The 24,934-nt window shown below is 39.9% G+C and overlaps 2 protein-coding genes across 2 annotated transcripts in view; one reads left to right on the plus strand and one right to left on the minus strand.

Annotated features, from left to right (window-relative positions):
* The window catches only part of DOCK2 (dedicator of cytokinesis 2), a 160,046-nt gene that overhangs the window by 45,196 nt on the left and 89,916 nt on the right, over window positions 1-24,934 (minus strand). Inside the window, exons 28-30 of the mRNA XM_009091333.4 lie at window positions 15,091-15,189; window positions 13,888-13,982; window positions 366-444 (exon numbers count right to left, since the gene is read on the minus strand). Coding sequence (XP_009089581.2) covers window positions 366-444; window positions 13,888-13,982; window positions 15,091-15,189 — 273 coding nt within the window. The remainder of the gene's footprint in view (window positions 1-365; window positions 445-13,887; window positions 13,983-15,090; window positions 15,190-24,934) is intronic.
* The window catches only part of INSYN2B (inhibitory synaptic factor family member 2B), a 30,238-nt gene continuing 21,508 nt past the window's right edge, over window positions 16,205-24,934 (plus strand). The window contains exon 1 of the mRNA XM_018915317.3: window positions 16,205-16,445. The gene's annotated coding sequence lies outside the window, so the exon portion shown is untranslated. The remainder of the gene's footprint in view (window positions 16,446-24,934) is intronic.

Here is a 24,934-nt window from a genome sequence, read left to right on the forward strand (position 1 = left end):
GAATCAGCAAAGTTAAGCTCTTTCTGTCCCACATCCACAGCACTGACATTGTCAAACTCTGTGTGTTACATCTGAGATTGACTTGCTGAATTCACTTGGCTGGCTAAGAAAAAAAAAGGAGTTTTCTGCTTGCCAGTCCTGAGCAGAGTTACAGAAGAAAATACCCTGGTTGGGTGCCTTATCACAAATAATCAAAGTCCAGCTCTGATGTCACATGGAAGATGGTCCAGTCCTGCCCCACCCAAATCCACAGCCTGTCTGAAACTGTAAATATCAGTCTGAAACTGATACTGGCACAGCCCCAGGAGGGGCTCTGGAGCTGTGCACATGCTACTTTGGCTCAGCTAAAAACCCCAAATACTTACTTGGACTTCAAAGTTCATGTTCTCCAAAAATTTCTGGTTCATTGTCTCTGCAAATTTGTTGATGGCTCTCAAGAAGACCCTAAAAAACCAAAAAAGCAGTGACACAGATAAATGAATATAACCTCTGGCAGTCAATACCCACTGTGTGTGACACTGGTGGCAGCACATTTGGCACTGAGCACACTGGGAGCATCACACATGAGCACAGCAGGTGACAATCTGGACAGTGGCACAGGATTTATAGTGTCACCCATTAAAAAATTACACTACTGTCAAAAAGTTTCTTCACCTCTGCTGGAAAAGTCAGACAACAGAATTTTGTTTCCCCCGCTGCATACTCTGCTGCACTCCTGAGAAAACAGAGCAATTCTTTCAGATGCAGTCACCTTGTGCCAAACCCAGGTGGTTCACAAGGGTGGCATCACCTCCTCTCAGGGTCTGACAGCTGAAACAGCTCCTGTGCTCACATCATTGCTTAGGAGCTGCACTTCAAAGATATAAAGTGCAGCTTCTCAGTTTTCTTACAGGTGGGGAGGGCAAAACAACACCTCTGCCCACCTTCCTCCCCAGGTGGATTATAAAAACATTCCAAACAGTGAAAATACACATTCAAAATACTGTACAGTTACTCCTTCCAAGAGTAATAGCATGAGCATTACCCCTCCAGCCTGAAAAGCAGCACCTATTTAAGCTCTTGATTAATGCAGCATGATTAAGGCATGTTTCTAAAGCTAATTTCTGACTTCCCAGCATGGGACATTTGTAAAACAAAAATCAATTGTATATTTAAATATTTATAAAGTTTATTTTAATAATTCAGTTGTTTTCAAAATTGGAAATTGACTGAAAGTGATCATTTGCCTCTGCTTCATAGGCAATTTTTTTAATGCTAATAAGTGGAAATATTTCTATGGAAAACAGTGTAGGGGCAACAGAATGGGGAACACAAGGGAAAACCAATCCTATTGCTCAAATATAATGATTGGCTGTCAACTACATACTCCAGTCAGGAAAAAAATCTAATAGTTGCAACAGCCAGGTCCAGAAATCCCCACCATCTCAGTGATTAGCAACATCAGAGAAAGCAATAATTCAATAATTAGGATTATCAGCAAAAGATTAAGAAACCAGAGGATATCCATATGTTACTGTCCAAGGAATGCTGTGTCCTTGGGCTGGGTGTTCTCTGTGGTGTTTTTGGTGTCCCATCTCAAAAGGATAAACAAATAGAAAAAGCAAGAAGAGAGAAGAAAACACACAAATAACTGTGACACAGAAACGACCCTCAGTGAGGGACAGTGTGACACAGGAGGGAGCTGAGAGGATCTATAAAATCCAAAGAAATGTGGACATGAGGGTCTGAGTGCTCACAGCTTCTCAGGGAAGCATCAGAGAGGCCTGAACACAACCAGGGGGTGCATCCAAAGCAAGCAAAGCCAGGCTGTGTTAACTCTGCAGCTCCTTGGTACAGGGTGCTGCAAATGCCTGCATTTTACACTGGCTCAGAAGTGATCAGACACACCAAAGACTGAACTGAAGGGAACACCATTAAATGCCACTGGTCATTGGGGGCTGGTAGAACACAGCAAGCAAGCTCTGCTGTTACACTGCTCCCCTCTATGAACCACTGAAGAAACAGAACAGCCAGGAAAGGAGTTTTAGTCTCATTACAAAAATAAAAGACAAATCAGAAGGGCTAAGTTCAGTTTCTTAATGAGGGAGGTAAAGCAAAAGTTCAGCTTTTGGCAAGTTTACAATGGAATCCCATGTAACCACTGAGCAACCACCCACAGGAGCTCCCTGCTTCATTAGAGCAGGGACTGGCTGGAGTGAGATCCTCTGCTGGGGTGAGGTTCTCCAGGAGGAAAATGTTCTTTGTGAAAACCTACAGAAGAATTTCTGTCCATCTGTGTAACATTCCCCTGTACTGCTGATGGGATCATGGAAATTCAGTAGTTATGTTGTCACATCCTGCCAGGTCCTTTTTGTTAAGGTGACCAGAGGGACTGCAGGAGCTGTGGCAGGGGGAGGGAGCAGATTTCTGGTGGAGCTGTATCACTGCCACATCACCCCACACACTGAGCTGAGCTTCCTCCCCCTGGTTCAGGGCATCCTCTGATCCCATCTTCCAGACTGGCTCAGCTAATTTTGCCAGCTGAATTAAGGGGCTGGTTTGTGACAAGCCAAGTGGCATCAAATCTCCAGTTCCAGAAACCAGATTTTGCTCAGTGCTGCCCTTGCAGGCTGTCACTGCTCTGCTGAACACCTTGTGCTCACTCACAGAGCTGCCCTGTGCCCCCAGTGCCACTTCCCAGGCTCTGCCACCTTTATGTGACCAACTCCTAAATGGGATTCCTGCTGGGAGCTGTCCTGTTGGATTTGGGTTGCCCCTAGATGGAGGAAGGCATGAATCTGACTCCATGTTCTCAGAAGGCTAATTTATTATTTTATGATACTATATTATATTAAAGAATACTAAACTAAACTCTGCTAAAGAATACAGAAAGGATACAGACAGAAGGCTAAAAGATAATAATGAAAACTTGGGACTCCTTCCAGAGCCCCAACACAGCTTGGCCCTGATTTGCCAATGAGTCAAAACAATTCACAGCAGAATGCAATGGAACAATCACCTGTTGTAAACAATCTCCAAACACATTCCAAAGCAGCAAAACACAGGAGAAGCAAGTCACATAATTATTGCTTTCCTTTTTCTCTGAGGCCTCTCATCTTGCCAGGAGAAAAATTCTGGACAAAGGGATTTTTCAGAAAATGTGAATCCCACACTGTCCCAAACAGCCCACAAGCAAATGAACACATTCTTCCCTAAAGCTCCACTCACATGGGGACATTTATCTCCTCCAAGCTGCCTGATACTTGACACAAACAGTTTAAGATGCTGCAAAAAAAGGGGATTCTAGAAGAGTGATTGATTTTAGGCAGCACAAAACCCCACACAGCTTGGCAGAATCAAGACAGGTTATTCTGTTTATCATCATCATTATTCTTCTTCTGAACAGGAATTTTAGGTCAAGGCCTTGCCAGTGTTCAGTTTTCTGTAGCTCTGCATTGCTCTAGACCCTTGGATTTACAAAGTTTATTTCTTGCCAACTCACATAAGCAAGTTCTTCAGCTCCAGCTGCTCAGGGAGAGCATTTCCCTTCCCTCAGGGTTTTTGGCTGGAGCAGGAGGGGATGTCTTCCATTTCTGAGGCTTTTATAATCCCCAAATTCTGTGCATTTCCACACTGCTCCAACACTATGGCAAACCACATCACCTAAATATCCAGTTTAGGCAGACTCTGGTAAAATCTGGTGCTAATAACTTCTCTTGCAATAAAAAAAAAAAACACCACATTTTTCAGTACTTTACTCTTTAAACAGAAATACCATGCAAGATAGAGTAGAAATAATCATACCTTAAACACACATGAATTTTATTAATGGAAATCTATTTCCTAGCATGGACATATTACTGGGTATAATAAAAATTTTTGTGAAGAGCTTTATTAAGTTTTACTTTTAGCCATGTAGATAAACCTCAAGGACACCTAAGAAATACTGGTCAAGTAATTGACCAGTATTTAATTGACCTAAGAAATTTAACGTCAAGTAGAAATCACAGAAAATATTAAAAACATTTACAGGTTTCTATAAAATATCATTGTATGTAAGCTGTCTTCTGTAAATATCCCTTTCACTCTCACAAATATTTTTATCTGACAGACTGGAAGGACACATTTTCAGGCAGGATGCAATATTTCCAGGCTGTCAAGTTGCAAATATTTTCATTCATTTGTGTTTTGCCTAAAGGGTGGATCTATTCCTGTCACTGGGAGTCACTTAGGCAGAAGGTTTGAATGCTATTCCTGCCTCCTGCCAATGCCTCAATGATTTCACTGTCCTGCCTCAGTCTCCACTTTCACCACAAAGGGACAGTAATTAAGTAGCCACAAGTATGAAAACAAAGAGGTACTTGTAAAATACTGTGAGATTTTGATGAAAAAAGGAGAAAATATAATTTCAAACACTAATTTTTAAAGACAAATTAAACTGTCACGTTTTCAATTAATTTTAATGAAACAATAAATTTTCTACAGTCACAACAGAATTAATTTCTCATCAGTTTAAATAACTGTGATCTGAAACTGCTGAAATTCCTTTACCCACAATAACTTCAATGATATTTCCTGAGTTTATGAGGATTGATGCTTCTAATGTACAGCTCTATAAAACTCTTGGGCCTGAAGATTTATGGAAGATCTTCTAAGTCCAAAGTCTCTGGGCTAAATCTGTCAATAAAAATGCAGGGTTTTGGCTTAGGACAGCAACAAAATTGCCATGGTTCATCTGCTCCTGTTTCCTCTCTCTCTCAGAATTTCCTGCTGCTTCTGCTTTACTGTATTGTATTGTCAGAGACATTTGTTAAAACTTTTGGCTGGAAAGAGAGCCCAAAGAATAGAAACCTGTGCAGTTGTACTCAGGTTTACACACTTAGATGTCTGTTCCAAACAGGGGAGAACAGTACCTTAAGTAACACAGAGAAATAATTTAGGGCAAAAAAACCCTGCAAATTCATGTCACCCTAAGATCAAAATTTGATTTTAAGCTGATTCTCCCTCAAAATAAAACAGAGGGATTGAGATGGAACAAGGAAAGAACTCTGTATTCATAAACAACAAATTAATCAAAATAGGATTTCAAGGCTATCCCTCAGAAGATGATTTTGTCTAACAGTAAAATAGGTCTGCATGTTGTCCTTGCTTTTGAAGTGTAAATAGGTAATAAACCTAAAATTCAGATCTGCAACTCCAAGTTATTTTTAGCAAGTTAGTTAGAATTGTTACATCAGCTTTTTGCAACATGAACCAGAGTGGATTTAATAAAACAAACAAATGAAAAAAAACCAAACAAACCAACCCTCCAAAAACCCAAAGAAACAAAACCTTAAATTCACATTGACTGTTGTTAGGTGGCTTTGCAAAATCTGGCCTTTTTCTGCACCTTGTTCCAAAGAAAGAACATTTCTGGGTCCACAACATCATTTTGGGAAAAGTGCATAAATCAGATGCAGCACAGAAACATTTCCAAAATAATGAGCAGCCCTTTCCTCAGACTCCAGGTGAATTCTTTTAAAGCAGTGAGAAGCTCTTCAATGTCTTTTCAGGTTCACATGACTAAAATCTGGGAGTTCACTGCTCAGCTCTGAGCTGAGTAACCCAGATCCTGAGGTGAAGGCTGAATGAATTCACTGAGGAATTTATGAGCATCAGCTCCAGCTCCTGCCTGCTGTGGCTCCTCACAGTGCTGGGACTGCACCGATGGAATGACAGCTGCAAAAAATGAATCAAGCACAAACTTCTACTGGATAATCAGACACACAAAATAAAGTTTAAAAGAGCCTATTCCCTGTGTTGTGAAAACTTATTCAAGGAAACCATTAAAATGATGGCACTGATGGGGTCTTTAAGTCACATCTGAAAGCCAGTGAAGGCATGGATAGTTTTTAAAATTCAGAACTTCTTCCCACAAACCCAAAGTGCTTTTCCTTCAGAGAGTTTGGTCCAAGATTCAAGCCAGAAGAAGTTACACTAACTTCAGTGGTTTTTTAATCCCCAAAACTGATCACTAAGGATTTTCATCAGTGAATCATCTACTTGAACAGACAAGGAATATGAGGGAAGTTCTTGCAAACCCTGGAGGATGTACTGACTATTATTTTTAAAGATCTTTCCTGAGTTTGGATAGAAAAGGTTTGGCCATTATGCCAATTCTGTGAGATGTGGAGCAGGGAATAGCAGAGGCAAAATAATACTCATCCATAATTTATATCAACTTAGTATCATCCTCCTAAAATGTTGTGCAGAAGACACCTGATGGGTACTGTAACATAAGGGAAACACCAGGGAAAAGCAGCTGAACTCAAATGATTCTTCAGTGGGCTTCTGTCACCTTTGCTGTTCCTTGCTGTGTACAGAGCATGCAGAAGAAGGAATGTTACAGAATGAGAATATTCCAAGTTGGGTCAGACCCAAACCCCAGTGCTGGTCATTGTCGAGGACTGGAACAGTGAATGGCAACTGTCAACTGATGATGAAGGTACAAAATACACAGAAGAGAGACCAGACAAGCAATCAGTGTGACAGGAGAGACTAAACCACACAGGTACTACAGGTGAAATTACAAAAACCCCCACAAAGCAACAGCAGAAATTATCTCCTAATACCATGGCAATCATTGATTTAGAAATGAAGGGTAATGCAAGATGGAAAGAATATTTAAAAACCTTGTGGCTACATGAAACCTAATTATGGAGAGCACAATAAAATGGCAACACTTGGGAAGAAATCCACTTCCATGGTAACTGGAAAAATATGGCCAGTGGCTCAAAGAAAGGAGAATAATTTCATCATATTTCTCCCTTGTGTCAACTCAGCTTCGCTACAGACTGAAGAATAATTTCTTGAATCATTCCTATTGAATTCTAATGCTAGAGCAACTGCCATATTCCTAAATTCCTTTCCAATGCACAGCCAGAGTGTAACTAAACAACATGGTCAGAAAGCAACTGCTTCAAAAAGGCTGTGCCCCAGCTGCTCCTGTCTCAATTCTACATCGTGGTTTTCCTTATTAGCATTATTTGAAAATGTGCATTAAACAGCTATGCCAAGCATCCAGAGTACTGCATGCTGTAATGTGTCAGAGTTACTCTGACAGCAGCACAATGAACCCCCAGAGGATGTCATGAGTGTGCAGTGGTTTTGTGCCAGAAAAGCCAAGTTTCCATGTGAGGGCCTTCAACAGGCTCTTTGTGTGTGGCTTTTCCTTCAGCATCTACCCAAAACATGCTTTAAATGCTGTGTAGCTCTCATTTAGGAGCCAAAACACATTTTCAAGTCTGAATATTAGCTGCACATTTTATGCTAAACTCCTGGAAATGGGATGTTTTGAATGATTGGAGGAACTTGCTTATATTGTGACTTCCTTCTCACTTCTGTCTCCTTTGCTTTTCTGTGCATTCCAGACAAATTTTTTGCATAGTAGAAATATTCTGAATTAATGACAAAATTAACAGTCACATGCTGTCTTTAGTGCTAATCAAGAATGGGAATCAGACACAAAGCTGAAACCCTGTTCTTAAAGATGAATGCAATGTCTTAACATGGCTGTGTCAGGATGTCACACAGTAATTAACTCCCACAGCCTTCACTCTTGAAAGAAGTTTGAGTTGATATTGCAAAATTACTTCTCAGTTCTTCCACTGATTTTTGTTGCATTGAACCAGCAGACTGTGAATTTTAAAAGAGATGATTATGCAGCAAATACATAATACACCAGCAGGGTTATTTTGTGATGCTTCTGGTGAAAAAATATGAAAATTAACTCTTCAAAATAATGTTAAATACAAGGATACTGTACATATTTTATTCCCTGAAAATCTCTAATTAGATGAATTCTGGTCAAAGTTACTCAGAACAGGGAGCTCAGAAGGATTGCTCAATTGCACTTACAACTAATGAAAATGATGAATATTGAATTTTCAGTCTTTTCTGTAGTGACAAAGAACAGTTTGTGTGGGTAATCTCTTCAGTGTCTTTTACTCATTTGCACACATATTCTACAGAGGGCAAAATACTCCTCGTTGTCTTAATCCCCAGATGTTTTGTTAAAATTAAAATACTTGAAAGCATTTTATAGCAGGCCACATAGCAAAGAACCTTAGGGGTTTCTATCTGCAAGTCCAAGCTGTATCCAGGAAAGTACCAGTTTATCTCACTGACTTCCTGAGAACATCAAATTACCAAGATTATATATATATATATATATATATATATATATGTGTGTGTGTGTGTGTGCGTGTTATATATATTATCATTAATATATATTATTATATAATATATAATGATTACATATTATTATATAATATAGATAGGGGTTTTCTGTGGTTTTTTTGTTGTTTGATTTTTTTTTGTTTGTGTTTTTGTTTTTTTTGTTTGTTGTTTGTTGTTTATTTGTTTATTTGTTTTTAGTGGGGTTTTTTTGTTGTTTTCTTTTTTTTTTTGTGTGTGTGTTGAGTTGCTCTCTCCACTGAGGACTTTTCTTTTACTTCAGAGAGCCCTTAGTCTGGGAGTGTGAGCATCCCAGAAGCTGATCTCAGGAAAGATGAGGCACTCTGCAGTGGGAGTGGGAACGGGACATCTCCCTGCATGTTTTCTCTCTGCATTTAGATAAAAGATGAAATAAATGACTGCAGTTGAACCCACCAGGCACCCACCCTGTTCCATGACCACCATGGGCAGCTGCTGCAGCCAGCACGTAATGAAGTGTTTAATTCCTGGTAAGCAGATAATTCCAGGACTCAGAGAACAAGCAGCAACACACAGAGCTGGTGCAGAAAAAGCATCTTTGTGCTAGGAGCATGCAGGTGATGGCAAGGCAGGGTGACATTGGCACAGGCAGGTGGAAGTGACTCTGTGCCAGCCAGCAGAGCAGTGAAATTCTCCATGGGAGCAAAGCACAGGGAAAGCAAAACTGCTGCCTCTGCTCTCACCTGCCTCACCCCTGCCCCAGGACTGTGTAATGTCATTTCCCTGCTCACAAACACTGACTTTTGTAGAGACTGAGAAAGACAATGAGGAAACAGAAGAAGCTGGATTTAAAGGACAGGAGATAGAAAATACTGAGGCATTATGAACCAAATACCCCAGCATGGGAAACAACAAAGAAATAAATTTCCCTCTGAAAGGAACTTTATATTAACAGGGAAACTGCATTTCAACAAGGACATTTTTAGTCTCATAACAAAGCCAAACTGTCCAAGGACACATCCTGTCACTGTACACAATTAAATCAATGACTAAACAGTAACATTTATTTGCACATGTTATTATACCCTTTGCACATGCTGTTTACCCTTTTCTGCAACTGTGCATAAAAGAATATTTTTGTTAGACACTTATACTTGTTGCTTAAAATATTTTTTCATACATTAAAATTACAAAGTTCTGCAATATGCCATAAACCTGTGTATAAATGTATTCTGCTCCTCGGAAAATTCTAGCCCTTACAAAAACAACAGATTTCTATAAGAAAATGTTTAAATCAGTCAAAAGTTGCAGAGGAAAACAAGATCAAAGAAAAGAGGTACTTGTATGCAGCAGATCAGCCTTCTAAATTCTGCCTTATTTGCACAAAATAAATCATAACACTGTCATCTAACCTTAGTTACATAAATGAATCAGCTTCCAGGGTAAAACTAACCTAAACTATTCATTTGGGTTGTTGTTTGTTTGTTTTTAAAATATATGTTTTATTCCCACCACCAGGATAAATGGAAGGCTGAGAAGCAGCTCAAATATTTTAATTAATCTGAGTTTTTTTCTCCCTCTCAGCTTGAGTTCATTGAATCCCAGATTGGTTTGGGTTGGAGGGGCCTTAAAGCTCATTTCATTCCACCCCTGCCATGGCAGGAACACCTTCCCTTGGGGCAGGTTGCTCCAAGCCTTTAACACTTATTCCAAGGTTGCATACATAAGTGGAAAAGAAGTTTTTCAGGAGCCACAGAGCCATTCTCTGGTCATCTGTGAAAAGAAAAACACAAAAAACCCCCAACAAATCCCAGGCCTGGAATCCCTGGTGTCCTCTCCTGAGCAGAAGTCCCAGCAGGCCCTCTCTGGACAAAAAGGAGGAATTTTTTCTGCCCCCCTTTGCTGCCTGGCCAGGAGCAGGTCACTGAGAGAGCCCAGCCCTGGCAGGCTGGGGATGCTGAGTGCCTGGGGCTGCAGGTGACACTGATGGGGAGGCACAGGGAGCTTTGCCTGAATTAATATCAGTGCTCCAAGGGTGAGCTCCATGAGAGCCACATCTGGAGGCTGTTCCAAAGCAGTTCATCAGCAAGCAAGCAGCTATTTTTAGTATGTATAATGAAAGAAAATTGACAACAATTCCAGCTCTTTTGCCAAATACCTGCAGTGCTAAACCTTTCAAGTTAGACTTAAAAAGCACTGGGGAAGACTTGACTCTGACAGATGTCTGAAAACACTCAGATACGCAGGTAATGAAATTGTATTTTAGAAAAAGCCAAACTACTGGTGTTAGAAAATACTCTTCAGTGTTATCTTGCAGGACTTTTTTCAGAGAGGAGGATCTGACCTTGAAATATGCTGGTGAAACCCTGTTTCCATTTATTTTTAAATACCTTAAAATAATGTGGGCAAGGCTCAAAAGCCAACCCAAATGGACATGCAAACAATCAAAGTGCTCACTAAGCCACTCCAGACTGGACACCAATCAAACTGATCCTAGGCACTGATTATGATAAGATCAAATTCTTTCAGACTCCCGGTGAGAAATTACCATTTCAAAACCCAGAGGACAGGGGAGGGATGTGACCACTTTCCCTGCAGTTGCTAACCCTGCTCACTGTTCCTTGTACTCAGCACATCTCACTCCCCATGCACTTCATGTTGACAATAAAGTACCTGAATTTCCTGGGAGAAATTATATCTCTCTAAATTAAAATTATAACAGCTGGAAGATAAACAGACTATATGGTATTGCCTAAACCAGCCAAGCATTTCCCCACAAATGCCATGTACTTGGGAATTAGTGCTTTTAATAAGTTAATAGCCAATATCTAAGTGTCATGAGTGGAATAAAGTGCACATACAAGCAACAGTAACTAATAAGAAGAACACAGTAAGCAACTTTAATTAGAACAAAAGTTAATTAAATCCACCATGGAGGATCACAAAACCAACTCAGATATTATATCCTCATGACCTCAATGATGATGTTACTGTTTCCCAAAGTGTTCTGCCCTACCTAGCACGCCATAAAAAAGTGTTCTTTCCATCTTGCTGTTAGTGGAAGGGGGAGAAAACAGGAAAAATAAAAAGTATTTAATGATTTCATTATTTCTTTCCCTGTTGCTCATTGAATACTGCCTGTCACACACAAGCCTCTGCCTCCCTCAGAAGTGCTTTGGGCTGAGCATGCTTGGGAAGCAAAGAGCACTTTGTTTATCATAGTGATTTAAAGTAATTTTATTTCAATATTTCCATCCTGACACAGACAAAGCTCTATCAGTAAGTTGAGTCAGTTAAGCTTCTACTCCAATTCTTTCAACTCCCCCACCAGAATTTTTCCTGGACAAGAATGGACCCTGTAAGAAGTCATTCTCTCATTGTGTGCCCCCATCTATGCCAGACACCAAACTTTTAGCTGAAATCTCCCTGATATTATTCAGGTGCTGCCTGGTTTTACTTCCAGATATCAGGAATTGTCCTGCTCAGCAGACAGGACCAGACCTGCGGTGCTGGTGATGCTTTTCCTCTGCTCTCTGTAAATGTACAGATGTCACATCTCTGTGCTGCAGTCCCTCCTACAGCAAAACTCCTCCAATTCCCACTTTCCTTGCAAGCCATAAACACACAGGATCATGCAGGGGAGCGGCCAGGCTGTGCTGCACTCCCTGAGGGGACAAGTGCCACCAGCTGCACCCTGCCACTGCCCAGGTGACACCACAGATGTGCCCCTCAGCCCTCACCAAGATCTTTGCAAATGCAGAAAGGGGAGACTCGAGGCTAAAATGCCTCCTCCAGGGAGTAAAAAGCCTGCATGGAGCCTCCTGTTCTTAACAGGGCAACAGAGAATGCAAAGCTTGCACTGTGCTGGTATTTTTTGTGTTTGGTTTCTTGGGGTTTTAATTGTCTTTTCTTCTCTCAGTGTTATTACAAGAGACCTGAGCCTGATCCCCAGTGACTTTTTCTCAGCTACTCCTCTGGTTTGTGGTAAACAATGTTAACAAGACAAATCTAGAAAACTAAATTAGTCTTCAATTTATTTTGTAGAACATCCATTCCCTCACAAAAAAAAAAAAAAAAAAAAAAAAAAAAAAAAAAAAAAAAAATCCACCCCAAAACCCAAACAAAGAAAAAACCAACCCCAAATTTCTATAAAGACTGATAAAAATCCTCCCTCCAAGTTGTTGATATAACATAAAATTAAGACATAAAGTAAGATCAATAACTCATTTCCTTATGCATTCCAGAGAACAGCAACATAATCAAGGAGTATAAACAGTGCCAAGTCATTTTAGGGAAGCAATGTGTTTACAGGATAACTATTTAATAGCTTCTAAACAATATTTTTTTAATGCTGACTTATTTCTTTACACAGGCAAAATCTTAGAGCAACAAAACCTGCTGGAACAACTTGTCCCCAGAGTTCAGTGCCATTAGGAGGCACATGAGCACAAACACTGTCCCCCAAAGCAATTTTTGCTGTCAGGACCTGACACAATACAGACACCATCAGGTGAAACCCCGAGCCCCAAAGACATTCTTTGGCCAGGGACAGACACTTCCCACCCTCACAGAATAAAACAATCCTATTCTTGTGGATAATGCAGGTGTCAACAGCATTTTCTAGATAAGAGAACCAGTTTTACATGTGAAATGTTTGATGGGCTGACATTGCCAGGTGATTGTAGGTAGTTTGGTACTAAACTGTTATTTTTTAGAGTAACCCTTGCTACATCAAAACTAATTGCAATCACAGCAGCAGCAACATAAGAAAGTGCAAGGAGTTAGAGTTTATCTGAGAGGCCAAAGACTGGCTCAGACAAAAAACCCAAGAGGGATGAAACTCCTGCAATGTACAAAATATTACCTGAATTTACACATCCACCAGCACATCTGTACCTGCCCACCTCAGAGGAGGGGCCAGGGATCCCTCTGCATGGTCATTAATGCCCATGAATGACAATGTGAGGTTTGGACACCTGACTAGAACCATCTGGAACATAATCTTCACTTTTGAATCATGGAATGCAAAAAAAACCAAACCAAAAACAACCCAACCAACCTTTTCATCCATTCAAATCCTAGATTAAAATGCATCCAATATAAAAAACCTGTAAATTTTATTGACAAATCTTTCCCTTAAGACTGAGCACTCTCAGGAGATGATCAACTTTATTGAGTATCCTCACTCCTCTCTTTTTATATATTATAAAAGTGGAAGAATTGTGTAACTGTGACATTTCAAATAAACAGCATCTGTGGACTAAGTTCATTCAAACCTTTGCAATTTTGACACTCAACTCTTAGACCTGTCCCTCTGCAACTTCTAGAAAACTCAGCGTTACTAACATCTCGACAAAACCAAAATAAAGACAATACAGGTGACTGCCAACAGAAATCTTGCTTAAAAAATGTATTCACTTCATAACACAGTCCAGCATCTAAAGTCAAAGTGTTTCTTTGAAAACAAGAAGCCAGAATAAGTTCAGCAGTAAAGGTAACATCCAAATAGATAAAAAAGTAAATAATTTCCCTTTCCATTTTAAGTGGACTTAAAGCACAGGCAAGAAGCTATTTAATGGATTGTTTCAGATAACCTTCTTGGCATTCCCCAGGCTGGAATGATAAAGTTATCCTGAAAAATGTTTTGTAGGGTATGAAAGGAGTCACAGTCCAGCAGCACAGAGAGCAGGAGCTCTGTGCTCCTCCCCTCCTTACCTGTTCTGCACCATGCTCATCGCCATCCAGTCTGAGGGGTACACATTCTTCCCAATGAGATCTTTGAACATGATGAATGTTTCCATCAAGAAGTCCTGGAACAACAAAACACAGTCAGGCTGGGGCTGTGGAACACACCCTTGGAAGTGTTTCTGTGGGAATAAGGAGCCAAGATGGGGGATTCCACTTTGTTCTCAGTGAAGTCAAGAGAAGAACTCCTGGTGACATCTCAGTAAATCTGAGATTGGAGCCAAAGCCCTGTAGAAGAGCAGTCTCAGATTTCCAATGGAAGCTAAAAGCCATTACATTAAAGTCATCATACAGAGCTCTTCAGAAAATAGAAGGCAGAAATGAATGGGAAGAAAATGTTGCAGTACTTCTGAGTAAAATTTGGTATTTTTTATGAATTAGTCTCATTATGCATAAGAATGAATAGGCTTGACAAATACAGGATATTTTCCTTTTTGATTCCCTTTAGTCCATATTTAAAATTTCAGTTATGGCACCACCCTGACTTTAAGGAAGGAAGGAAAGTGATCAGTTCTTGACAAGGCAGATATTGCCTCCATGGACTAATAGTAGATGTAATCCAAACCTGTGCCAGTACCCTGATTTACCTGACAGCTACAGCAGCCATGTGAAAGGACACACATAGGACTATGGAAACCTTCTGGTACCATTCAATTATGGCAGAAAAAATTGCAATAAAAGGATGAACTACAAGAATAGGGCATTTATTGCATTTAACTTACAATGTTATTTGCACCAGAAGTAGACTCAATAGTGAAAATGGAAATTGATCACCGTGTGTGAGGTGTGGAGGGAACGTTCAACTAGTTGAGGATAAGTTTTGCTGTTGTTTTGTTGTGAGTTTATTCTTTTTCTTTTCCCCTTTCTCAAAAGAGTACAGCACAAAGATCCCATTACTTATTCTGGATCATTACATCACCACCTCAGAGAAACTTGTTTCCTTCCAAATTTCTGATTACAGTGTTGTCCACTGGCACCATTAGAAGAGGGAGGCAGTGCAATAACACAGAAAATTGTGTTATAAACAGTATAACAATAACACAGAGGCCAAAAATGTACAGTAACAGAATTCATTCAAGGAAGAGTCAGACAAGAAACTCCAAAAACATCTACTGATTTTTCACAGGAAATCAAACACTGTAACTATCAACTCTGTGACCACTTAGTACTCACCACTAGTTCAGAACTTGTCTGGAAGGTTTCAATGTACACTGAATAATGCTGGTCACTCATCTGGTTCAGGATTGCTGTCATGCATGCCACAAAATGACTCTGAAAGAAACCAGAATCAACACATGTGGATTCCTGAAGACATTGGACTTTACTCTTTCTAAAGGTGAGGCATGTGAAATGCCTGATAAATCCCTTTATGTATGTAAAAATAAATGATACTCAAGCTTTTGCCAGCCCAGATGAAAGAAACAAACTAAGAACTCCAAAAGGATTATTCCAAAGCTGCCTTGGCAAGGGACAGGCTCTTGTGAGAAAGCTGCATCATTAATGAGACACCACATGAAAACACACATTGTGACAAGAAAACTTATATAAAGCACAACTCACTATCACCTTAAGACTCCTAAAAGGCGTGTGATGTCCACTAGAATTCTTCTATTAGGAATTTATGGGGAGAAAATATGTTAGAATCAAAAATTTCCAATAATTCTATTATTCACAGGAAGGATTCTTCTATTAGGAATTTATGGGGAGAAAATATGTTAGAATCAAAAATTTCCAATAATTTTATTATTCACAGGAAGAAATAGTGCAAGACATTCGATTTTTCACATTCTGCAGGTGTTTAAACAGATATTAGAGAACTCAAACTTCTATAGAACATTATGACCATGACATCTCAAAACTTCTTTCAAACTTCCTCAAAAGGAAGTATTTAGTCTTTCTCAATTCCTAAAGTCAAAATGCTGAAAGATACAGTGAAAACTCAGGGCTGGAAATCACATAAGTTACTGTAAGTCACAAAGACATTTCTTTCCCAAGCAACAATTGTGAGTTTAATAATTTGCACTTTTCCTTTAAGATTCCTCCTCACTGATTCCTTTTAATTTGCTGAAGTTTTAGTTCTAGGCTTAGAAACAAGCCTGCTTTCAATGCTTTGATTTCATTTTAACAACAAAATCGCTGAGCCGGCAGAATAATTTCCTAGATGTCCCTGATTCCTTCAGTGCCCTGGCCGAGGCTGGTGCTGCTCGGTGCCACTCGGGCTCGCTGTGTCCCCACAGCAGAGTGGCACCCAACCATTTTGTCCCCATTCCAGAGCAGGAGCAGTCCCTGCTCAGCTCTGCCTGTAGCCACTAGAGGTCTTGTGCTTCCCTCCACGAGCTGCTCTCCGCTCCGAGCAGCCGGGCTTTATTTATTTATTCCTACGCGAGCAGAGCCAGCACACCTCTTGCATCCAAAGAGTGAAATCACAACCTAAAGGACCTATTGTACCTTCTTGTGGAGTAACCTTAGTGCTAGTGAGAGCCTTGCCTACTTTTTAAAGCTGAGAAGACTCATTTTTCAGCTTTCAGGTAAGAAATCGTGTGTTCTCGGGTACTGATGCTCTTCTAAAAGAAATGCTGGATTTCCTGCAGTAGTACTTCACTTTTACAGTTCTGGAGCAGAAAAATCTTTGCTGTGGTGTTAAATGCATAGCTGAAAGGAATAATGAATTGCAAAGGATTTTTGGTACTGAAATTGTGTGGGGGTTTTCTTCTCATGTCTTGATTTTGAAAAAAGATTAGCAGCAGAAGTTAGAGAATTGACACGACAAGCAGCTCGTATTTTTAGTAGTTACACATTCACCACTGAATGCCTTCCTAGGCTCAATTAAATAATCACTGCTTGAAATAAGCAGCATTTCTTCACAAGCATTGTATAGGGGTATTATGATGCTTAAGGGCAAAAAGACTTTAAGAAGGTTATTTCTTTTGTAAAAACCAAGTTCAAAAAATGTGTCTGGTTATGTCTGTGATTGTGCTACAGCACAAATGCCTTAGTGAGTGGGTATGGTGATTTTAAATTTAATAGATGATATGCCTTGAAAAAAGCCATAGGCAAATATCTTGCTAGGCAGGACCTCGCATCAAACCTGTCAAATTCACATCACTTGGACTGAATGGTAATAAAAAAGGTGTCAGTAAAGATGGTCTGCTGCAAAAACTTCCTCCATCCTTCCCATGTAACTGTAAAGCAGGGAAATACAAATACTATTTGATCTTTAATCATTTTCTTGCCAGCAATCTCAACTATCAGGAATCATCTGCTAGCATCTTTATAGGTTTAAAGCTTGCCCCTCCCTCCTAATCCCCAAATGGCAGCAATGAATATTCACTTCTCAGAGGCAGCCTCAGATCTCTGAAGTGCACCCCCAGCACTGCCACTCTCCCTGGCAGGACTGAAGGGTAACTCAGGGCTCTCCACAGCTCTGATCAAACCTGCAAACACCTCTCTGCATTCACTGAAATTCTCCTCTTGGGTTTAAGTGCCTCTTGGAGGGTGCAAAGAGCATGAACTGCCTGTGAACAGTAAGTTCTGTACAAAAACCAGCTCTTGTGCCTGGCCACAGCCTCTGTGTTCACAGGATGGGCAGAAGAAATGCAGAATCACAAAAGAGTCTATTAAAAAAAATAATTTTTTTAAGTCAAATGTTCATAGGGATTGAATAGTTAGATAGAGTAGGTTAGAATAAAATAGGATATAAAAGGTTGTGGCAGACAAGGTGAAGTTCAGGTAGAATCCTAGCAAATCATTTTAGCTGTGCTCAAGCTTGTTAGGATTTAGCCAGTGAATTACAGCAGAAAACATTGATTAGAACTAGGTCAAATGTATAAAAAATAAATGTATCAAAGTAAACACTTTAATGCTGAGACAATATGAACAGAAAAAACCCCAGAAACAACTCTGCATGACTATAAAGAGCTCTAATGAAATATTTCCCAACTTCACTACATGAATTTCCTTATGAACACAAAATAATCCAAAACAGAAACAGCACTGAATTCTATTTTTTAAATTGTACAATTTTCTATCAGACTTTAAAAAATGTGTAAAGAAATAAGGCAATTGATGAACACTGCACTGCTGTAAGGAGCAGGAACATGAGTAAATAGGTGTCAGATAAAAATGAAACAGAGGAGAAAATGTCCAGAAACATTCAAATTCTCTGTCCACTTAAAACCCCCCATAATTAGTACCTTATCTAAATTAAATAAATGCTGGCTTTAGTATAAACACTGCAAGGTAGTGGGTAAGGTGAAAGAGATACTATTTTACTTGAATCTATACAAAGCACACCAAAAGGAGCTGCAGCCTTATACTGTAAAACAAACAGGGCTTCCTAAGGTCAAGCAGGAAGAGGTGGAATCTCTTGCACTGCTGAAAAAGTGCAGATTAGCTGTGGAGGCAACATGTAAAAGAAACAGCTGAGGAACATCAGGATCATATGAGTAAGATGACAAACTTCAACACCTAGCAACTAAGCCCAGCACACTTTATAATAGCAGATGGTGACAGGTTGCCGTAGTAACTTCAAATAGAGCAGCAGCACAAGGATGAGGCAAATGCCCTGGAAAAACAACAGAAATAACATGGAATGAAGCTACATTTTGATCTAATCTAGTAGAAGGATTTCAGTGGCTGCAGGGTAGGCAATCCTCTTGTGGATGCACTTCTGGAAGGACTCAGGGGGATATTTATTTAATGTAGGCACTTAAGTAGCATTTACCCTCATTAATAGAGCACTTTACCAGTACAGAGCCTGAGTGCAAACACAAAACCACATGGACATGCTCATTTTGCTCACCCTCACGAGCAGGGGGAGGTAAGTGGGCTCTGCAGCATCCTCACAACCTGTGACCCCACACTAATGATGGTTCCTGTTTGATTAACACCTGGCTTTCTGCATGGGGCAAAGAAACTGATTAAAACAACGCAGCATTCTTGTGGTGCTTGCAGCAATCATAGATTAGACTTAATTCTGAAGTCTCTTTTAGGATAAGCCAGAAGTTTCAAACTTCATTGCATGTTAGAAACAGAAATTGTAAAAATAACACACAGTTATAAATTGTAAAAATAACACACAGTTAAAGACACACAAGTCTTTGGCCCAAGAATTCCATTGGGCCAAAGACTTCTGTTTTGGTTGGGTTTTTTTGTTCAGAAATAAGTACAAACACCTTTCTGGGGGAAAAGTGAGAAATATGTCATCTTGAATGTAATTAAAGGAAAACTAACCAATCACTTATTTTAATCTATTGTTAAAATCATCAATATTTATGTTGTACCACAAGTCTGTTATTGAGAATGTGTCCAAAAATACTGTCTTCACAGAATCATTGAGTCATCACAGCTGCTCCTTGTCATGAGCTAAAGGGCAACATGAAAACAAGTATGGAAGAGGCTCAGTGATGCCACAAAGAACCACAGTGGCTTGAAGCCACAGTTCCTCAGAAAACCCCATTAAACTTTGGGAACTGTGGCATATGTAGAGATTGAGACAAACATCTTGATCATATTATGCAAATACTAAACAATACCAGTCTGAAAGGAAAAATAAGCAGAATTTCAAGTGAATTGGTAATGCAGTAGTTCTGTTTCTCTCCAGAAATAGATGTCCCTGCCAATGCATGTGCAGTCCTAAAATGTAGTGTTTGGAGCTGGAAAGGCACAAATACATAAACATTAGGACAGGCTGCTATGCAACAACCTCGAGTATCCATCACGTGTGAAATGGGGAATAGCTCCCAATCCATACAGACTTGGAGCCTGTCAGTGAGCACATGGTGCTGATAATTCACTTACAGTAACATTCATCTACTCTTGGTGGGTCTGAGATTTTAATTTTCCATTTTTGCCTTCACTGGTTCTGTTTCCTTGTGTTTTATAGCTGACTGAACAACATCCTGCTTCAGCATCTCACTGCCAGCCTGGGATTTCTGACTGCAAACGTGCTGGGCTCTTTTAGCTTGTCCTACCATTTCCTTTACAGTCACAAGATTTAGCTAAAGGGATGCACAACTATAAAAGCAGCAGACTTCCAGGTAGAATAATACAGAACAATTGTGTAGCACAAGGAGAGAGTAACTGCAGCTGCTCTTTGTGATTTTAAGATTTGTTACAAGTTAGAGAAACACAACAATTTCAGTATTATTTCATTCAGGACTTTTTCATGCATAGATAAAAGCAATAAAGGAATGGTTCATGGTAGGATGAAAAAGTAGCTTGATTTTCATAGGGTATGTTCTTTGTCATCCTTGGTTTTTTTTTACGTGTTTTTTTTTTTTTTTAACATTGTACTGATTTTCCAGCATTATTCCAAAAAAAAAGAAAACTTTTCATTCTCTGAAATGGTTTTTCCTGCTGCTGGGTTTTGTTGTTTGGCGGGTTTTGTGCCATAAATCCTCTCCAGAATTTCTCCTACTGTCTCTGGTTGATATGAACACTCCACTGTAGTTAATTTAACTTCTGCTGAAGTCTGTGTTCAAACACAGTTGTGTAATTTACTACTTTTCCAGTAGCATTACCTTTTCCTGTAATATTAACTTTATGTTTATCTTCAAAGCATATTTACAAATGAATTATGAACAACAATAATCAATGAGGTCAGAAAGCACTCTGAGTTGAGCTCAGCTGGTCAGAGCATGGTGCTGATAATGCCCAGCTTGTCGGTTTAATACCTGTATGGGCCATTCCCTAAAGAGTTGAACCCAATGATCCCTGTGAGTCCCTTCCAACCCAGAAAATTCTGGGATTCTTCCATGGTGCTGTGATCTGGAATGAGCAACCATTGCTTGGAAACTGAACTAGTCCAGAGCACAGTTATCAAAGACAAAAAAAAAGAAAGAAAGGATCTGTTTCACCTCCTCACTAAGCACTGCTGACCTCAGCTCTGCTCTAGCAGATGAAATCTCCCATCCTTTGCCTGCAGGGATCTGTGCAGCTTTTCCCTCCTCTGCATCCCATGGATTGCCTCCCCACAATCACCTGAGCCTGGTCCCTCAGCCAGAAGGACCTTCCTGCCCTGCTCCATGAGATGTGCACTGAGACACTGCAGTGTCCCGGGGCTCTCAGCCTGCTCCTTTCCCTGATTTCTTATCCCAGTGCTGCTGCCCTGCCCTGCTGCCACTACAGCGTGGCTGGTGCTGCCCAGTGTCCCAGGGCACTCATCCCAGTTAGAGAGGATGAGAAACACTGGAACTACACACCAAGTACAGGCAAAGGATCTGATTAAAAATACCACCCATGTTTATTTACTGTACAAAGATTGGCCAATCTCTCCCATTTGAAAGGACTGGAAACCATCTTGGGCACTTGCAGGAGGTGACAGAGGGGCTGGGGGAAGGGTTCCCTGCCCTGAGGTGCAATATATAACAGCAGGAACCAACCCAGCCAGGGCTGCAACAGGAGACTGCAGAGCAGAACAGAGCAGCTGCAAAGGACAGCAACCCTGGGGTCAAAAAGAGCAGAACTGAGCAATCCAAGCTCTTCAAAGTGCAGGAGCAGCTTTTATTGCTAAGCCATGTACTTTAAATTTATACAATGTGAAGACAAATGCCTTGGATGATGATTCACTTCCTTAAAACAGAGCCATCTCCTGTGTTCCCAGAACTATACCTCTCTATTTGATTTTGTTCTTTTTCAGCTGCACTTACTGAAGACAGAAAAATTAAATTAAATTTCAACTACTTGATCAGAGATGAGACTAATAAAATATATTTGTGCATGGCTAAAACAAAGCTTTATCACAATAGTTCTGCTTAAAACTGTTGAAAGTCCTTTCACTGCAGAAACTTCCTTCTTACTTTTAAATTGATCTTATGGAGAAAATAGGGCCAAATAAAAATAATTTTCCAACGAATTACGTTCATTACACTAACCAGTCTACCCACAGTGTTTGTTTAGGATTGATTAATAGCAACTAGCAACTGTTAGAATGGTTTTAATTTGCATCTGAAATATTTTTCATATTTAGATGATATCCAGTAGGGGCTTTTATTAAGTTTTTAAATTGTTTTGTAGCAGTGGGCTCCACTTTTAAGCTTGAAAAAAAAATCTTGGAGTCTGGTTAGCAGAGTAATGGGCAAAACCCAAAAATTCATAGCAAAACCCCAAATCTTTCCAAAGAGAGCTTTTCATACTGAATCTTGGGCAGGTTGCTTAATGGAAAGCATAGGGAATTCTCCATGAAAGAAAACCCTGTGGAAACACATGGATAAAGATGAAAGGATAAAACTCCAAAAATTACAGAATTACAGTCTACAATCCACAATCTACAGCCAACTATGCATCCTCCTCAGGTGTGGGTCTCTTCAAGGGATGTCACTTATGTCCCAGTTGGTTGAATTTCAATTATAATGTAACATAAACAGGGAATCTTGATCCTCTAATAATATGCAGATAAAAGTTTCCCAAATAGCATTGTCTGCATCAATTATTTGTGCATATGCTAATGTGTATTTTTGAGGGAGATTCTAACACATTATTCCTGGGCTCTGGCAGAATAAGGAATATTCCTTTAATTACTTAGCACCAGCCCGAGGGCTGGATTCATTAAATACTTAAAATATAAGTAGAATGAAGATTAGAGTTGAAATTTCTTTGAATAACTAAATCAGGGATTATTTTAGCTCTTGTTTTTCTTCCATTTTTTTTAATTAGAAAAAGAAAAACCAGTTAAAAGCCTGTAAAAGGTAAAGAATTCCAGGGTGCCCTGGCTTAGCTCCATCAGGGGTGTGGCTGTCCCTTGGTTGCTCAGTCACTTCAATCCAGGAGCCTCTGAACCCTAAAACCACCATGGCACAAGATAAGATAAACTCCTGTTCTTGGCTGATTGGAAAATGCACCAGGATGGTAAAAGCCAAACCTCTGCTCCCCAAGCATTAAACCCCACTGACATGAAATGATATCCTTATTCTGAAATTAAAACCTGCTCCCAAAAAACCTCCCAAACATAAACCATGCTCAGAAAAAATGGGAGAGTATTGATGCAACAGCACTGTGTTACAGCAGTTCTTCCCAAACACAAACTGGGCTTCAAACAGTTTTCAACAATTTCCCAAACATGATTATCAAAATATTTGGTTGTGCCCTGTCATCTGACCATCTGAACTCCTGAGGATGACAACTGTGTGCCAAAAGGACACTTCTTTGTGCTGCTCTACTGCCAAAATATTCAAGGCTATCTGCAGAGATTTATTTTTCCTCATCTCTAAACTAGGATTTCATTCAAATAGATTGCTTGCTAAGAAGCCAGGGTACCAACACCTCCTCCTGGACAGAGCAAACAGGAATAATGAGTGTAGGTACATGTTAGGGAATTGCAATCCTAGCAGGAAACAAAGAAAAAGCAGAATCACATGCATATAAAAGCAAACTTGATCAATGAGACTGCCAGAGAAATATAATCTGTTATGCCTCTGAGATTCAGAGTTTGCATCACCTGAGCAGTCTTCTAGTCTCTTATTTTTCTGATTAGTCACTGCAATACCGAGTGTGTGGGAGCATCAGTACATATCTAACAACACACACAGGGAAAAGGTGATGATTAGAAGCATTACAACCCACACCTCCACTGTATTTTCCATATTAGTGCTGTTGGGTTTAATAGCAGCTCCAGGACTATGCAACAGAAACTGTTCAGAAAAGCCTCTTAGATCCTGGTTGGTAGGGTCATCTTTGTTCTAGTCCTCCCCTAAGTGCCACCAAAGGACCTGTTGGGAAGCAGGTTATTTTCTGTCCTAGTTCCAGAGAGCTGAGAGACAGAACCAGCATTTGGTGGATGCTGTGCCATCACACAGCCTAAAGAACTTCCAAGATGTTTGAAGAGAGATCTCATACCTTGACATCATTATGGTGTGTTTTATAAACAAATTCTTCTCCCATATTAGTCAACATAAAGCCATTGAGCTGGATGTTCCTTTAGAGCTTCCTAGTCCTGGATCTTGTCATCTATTGTGTGGTTCCTGCTCAAGGACTCTCCAAACTGTGGCTGCAACATTATCATATTAAGGCAAGAGTCTGGGAAGCTGGAGGGACTGAAATCAAATTTTCTATTTAGATTATTATCAGTTTTCAAGGCATGTTCATTAAGAAGAAAAAAAAAAAGTAACTTGTTCTCCTCTGTTTTTGTTTTAAAGGAAGTTGCTAATATTTTAAATCTTAAACCAAGATTTCCTAGACTGCAGAGCTCAGCGTCAGGAATTCAGTCATGGAGAGTATTATTTTCTTAAATATTTCCCTTAAAATAAAGATGCTCTTCTGATATTTATAAAATATGAACATAAAGCATTTACTACTAGATCAAGGCTATTTGTCTTTTTAAAATGGCACTGTAGGCACAAAAGGTAAAAGTGTCTTTTATTTGTTCTCATCTTGGTACAAGGTTTTGACCCCCAAGACTGTTAAATACAACAAACATTAAAATATTTTAATAATACTTAGGAAATAACTACAAATAATTTATATATATAAAATATATATATAATTATATGTATATATTTAAAAAGGTTATAATAAAATAAGAGAACTAATATTGTTCATAAGTTGATTCTGAATGAATAAGGCAGTAGAGAAGGAGGGAATTTGGAGCACAGGAGCAGTAGTGGAGCTCCCTCAGCCCTTCCAGATGATCCCAGAATTCTGCCTGCCTGTGCTGCAGTCAGAGAGTTCCAGGACATTAGGTCAGCCCTAGCAGGTTGCAAGCTCAAGGCACAGATGCTCTGCAAGAACAGAGCATCCAAGCATGGAAACAGGAAACCAGTAATGAGGTCCCAGGGATTTGGGTGGAGACAGAAAAAGGAGCTTGCACTCTGCTGAGTGGAAGAGCACCATCCAGGATTTCACAGCAGTGTGTGGGGAGCAGGTTCTTTGGTGGCAAAGAAACTGAGGAATGTCAACGTGCAGGATGTGGGCATGGGCTGGCAGCTGGAAAAACCCAAAGGGAGCCCTTGTTCAGGTGATTTCCCTGCTGCTGCCTCCAAGCCCTGCAAGCAGTGGTGGCCCCAGAGGTTGGGGCACCCCA

Source organism: Serinus canaria, chromosome 13, assembly GCF_022539315.1.
Source record: "Serinus canaria isolate serCan28SL12 chromosome 13, serCan2020, whole genome shotgun sequence".
Lineage (NCBI taxonomy): Eukaryota > Metazoa > Chordata > Aves > Passeriformes > Fringillidae > Serinus > Serinus canaria.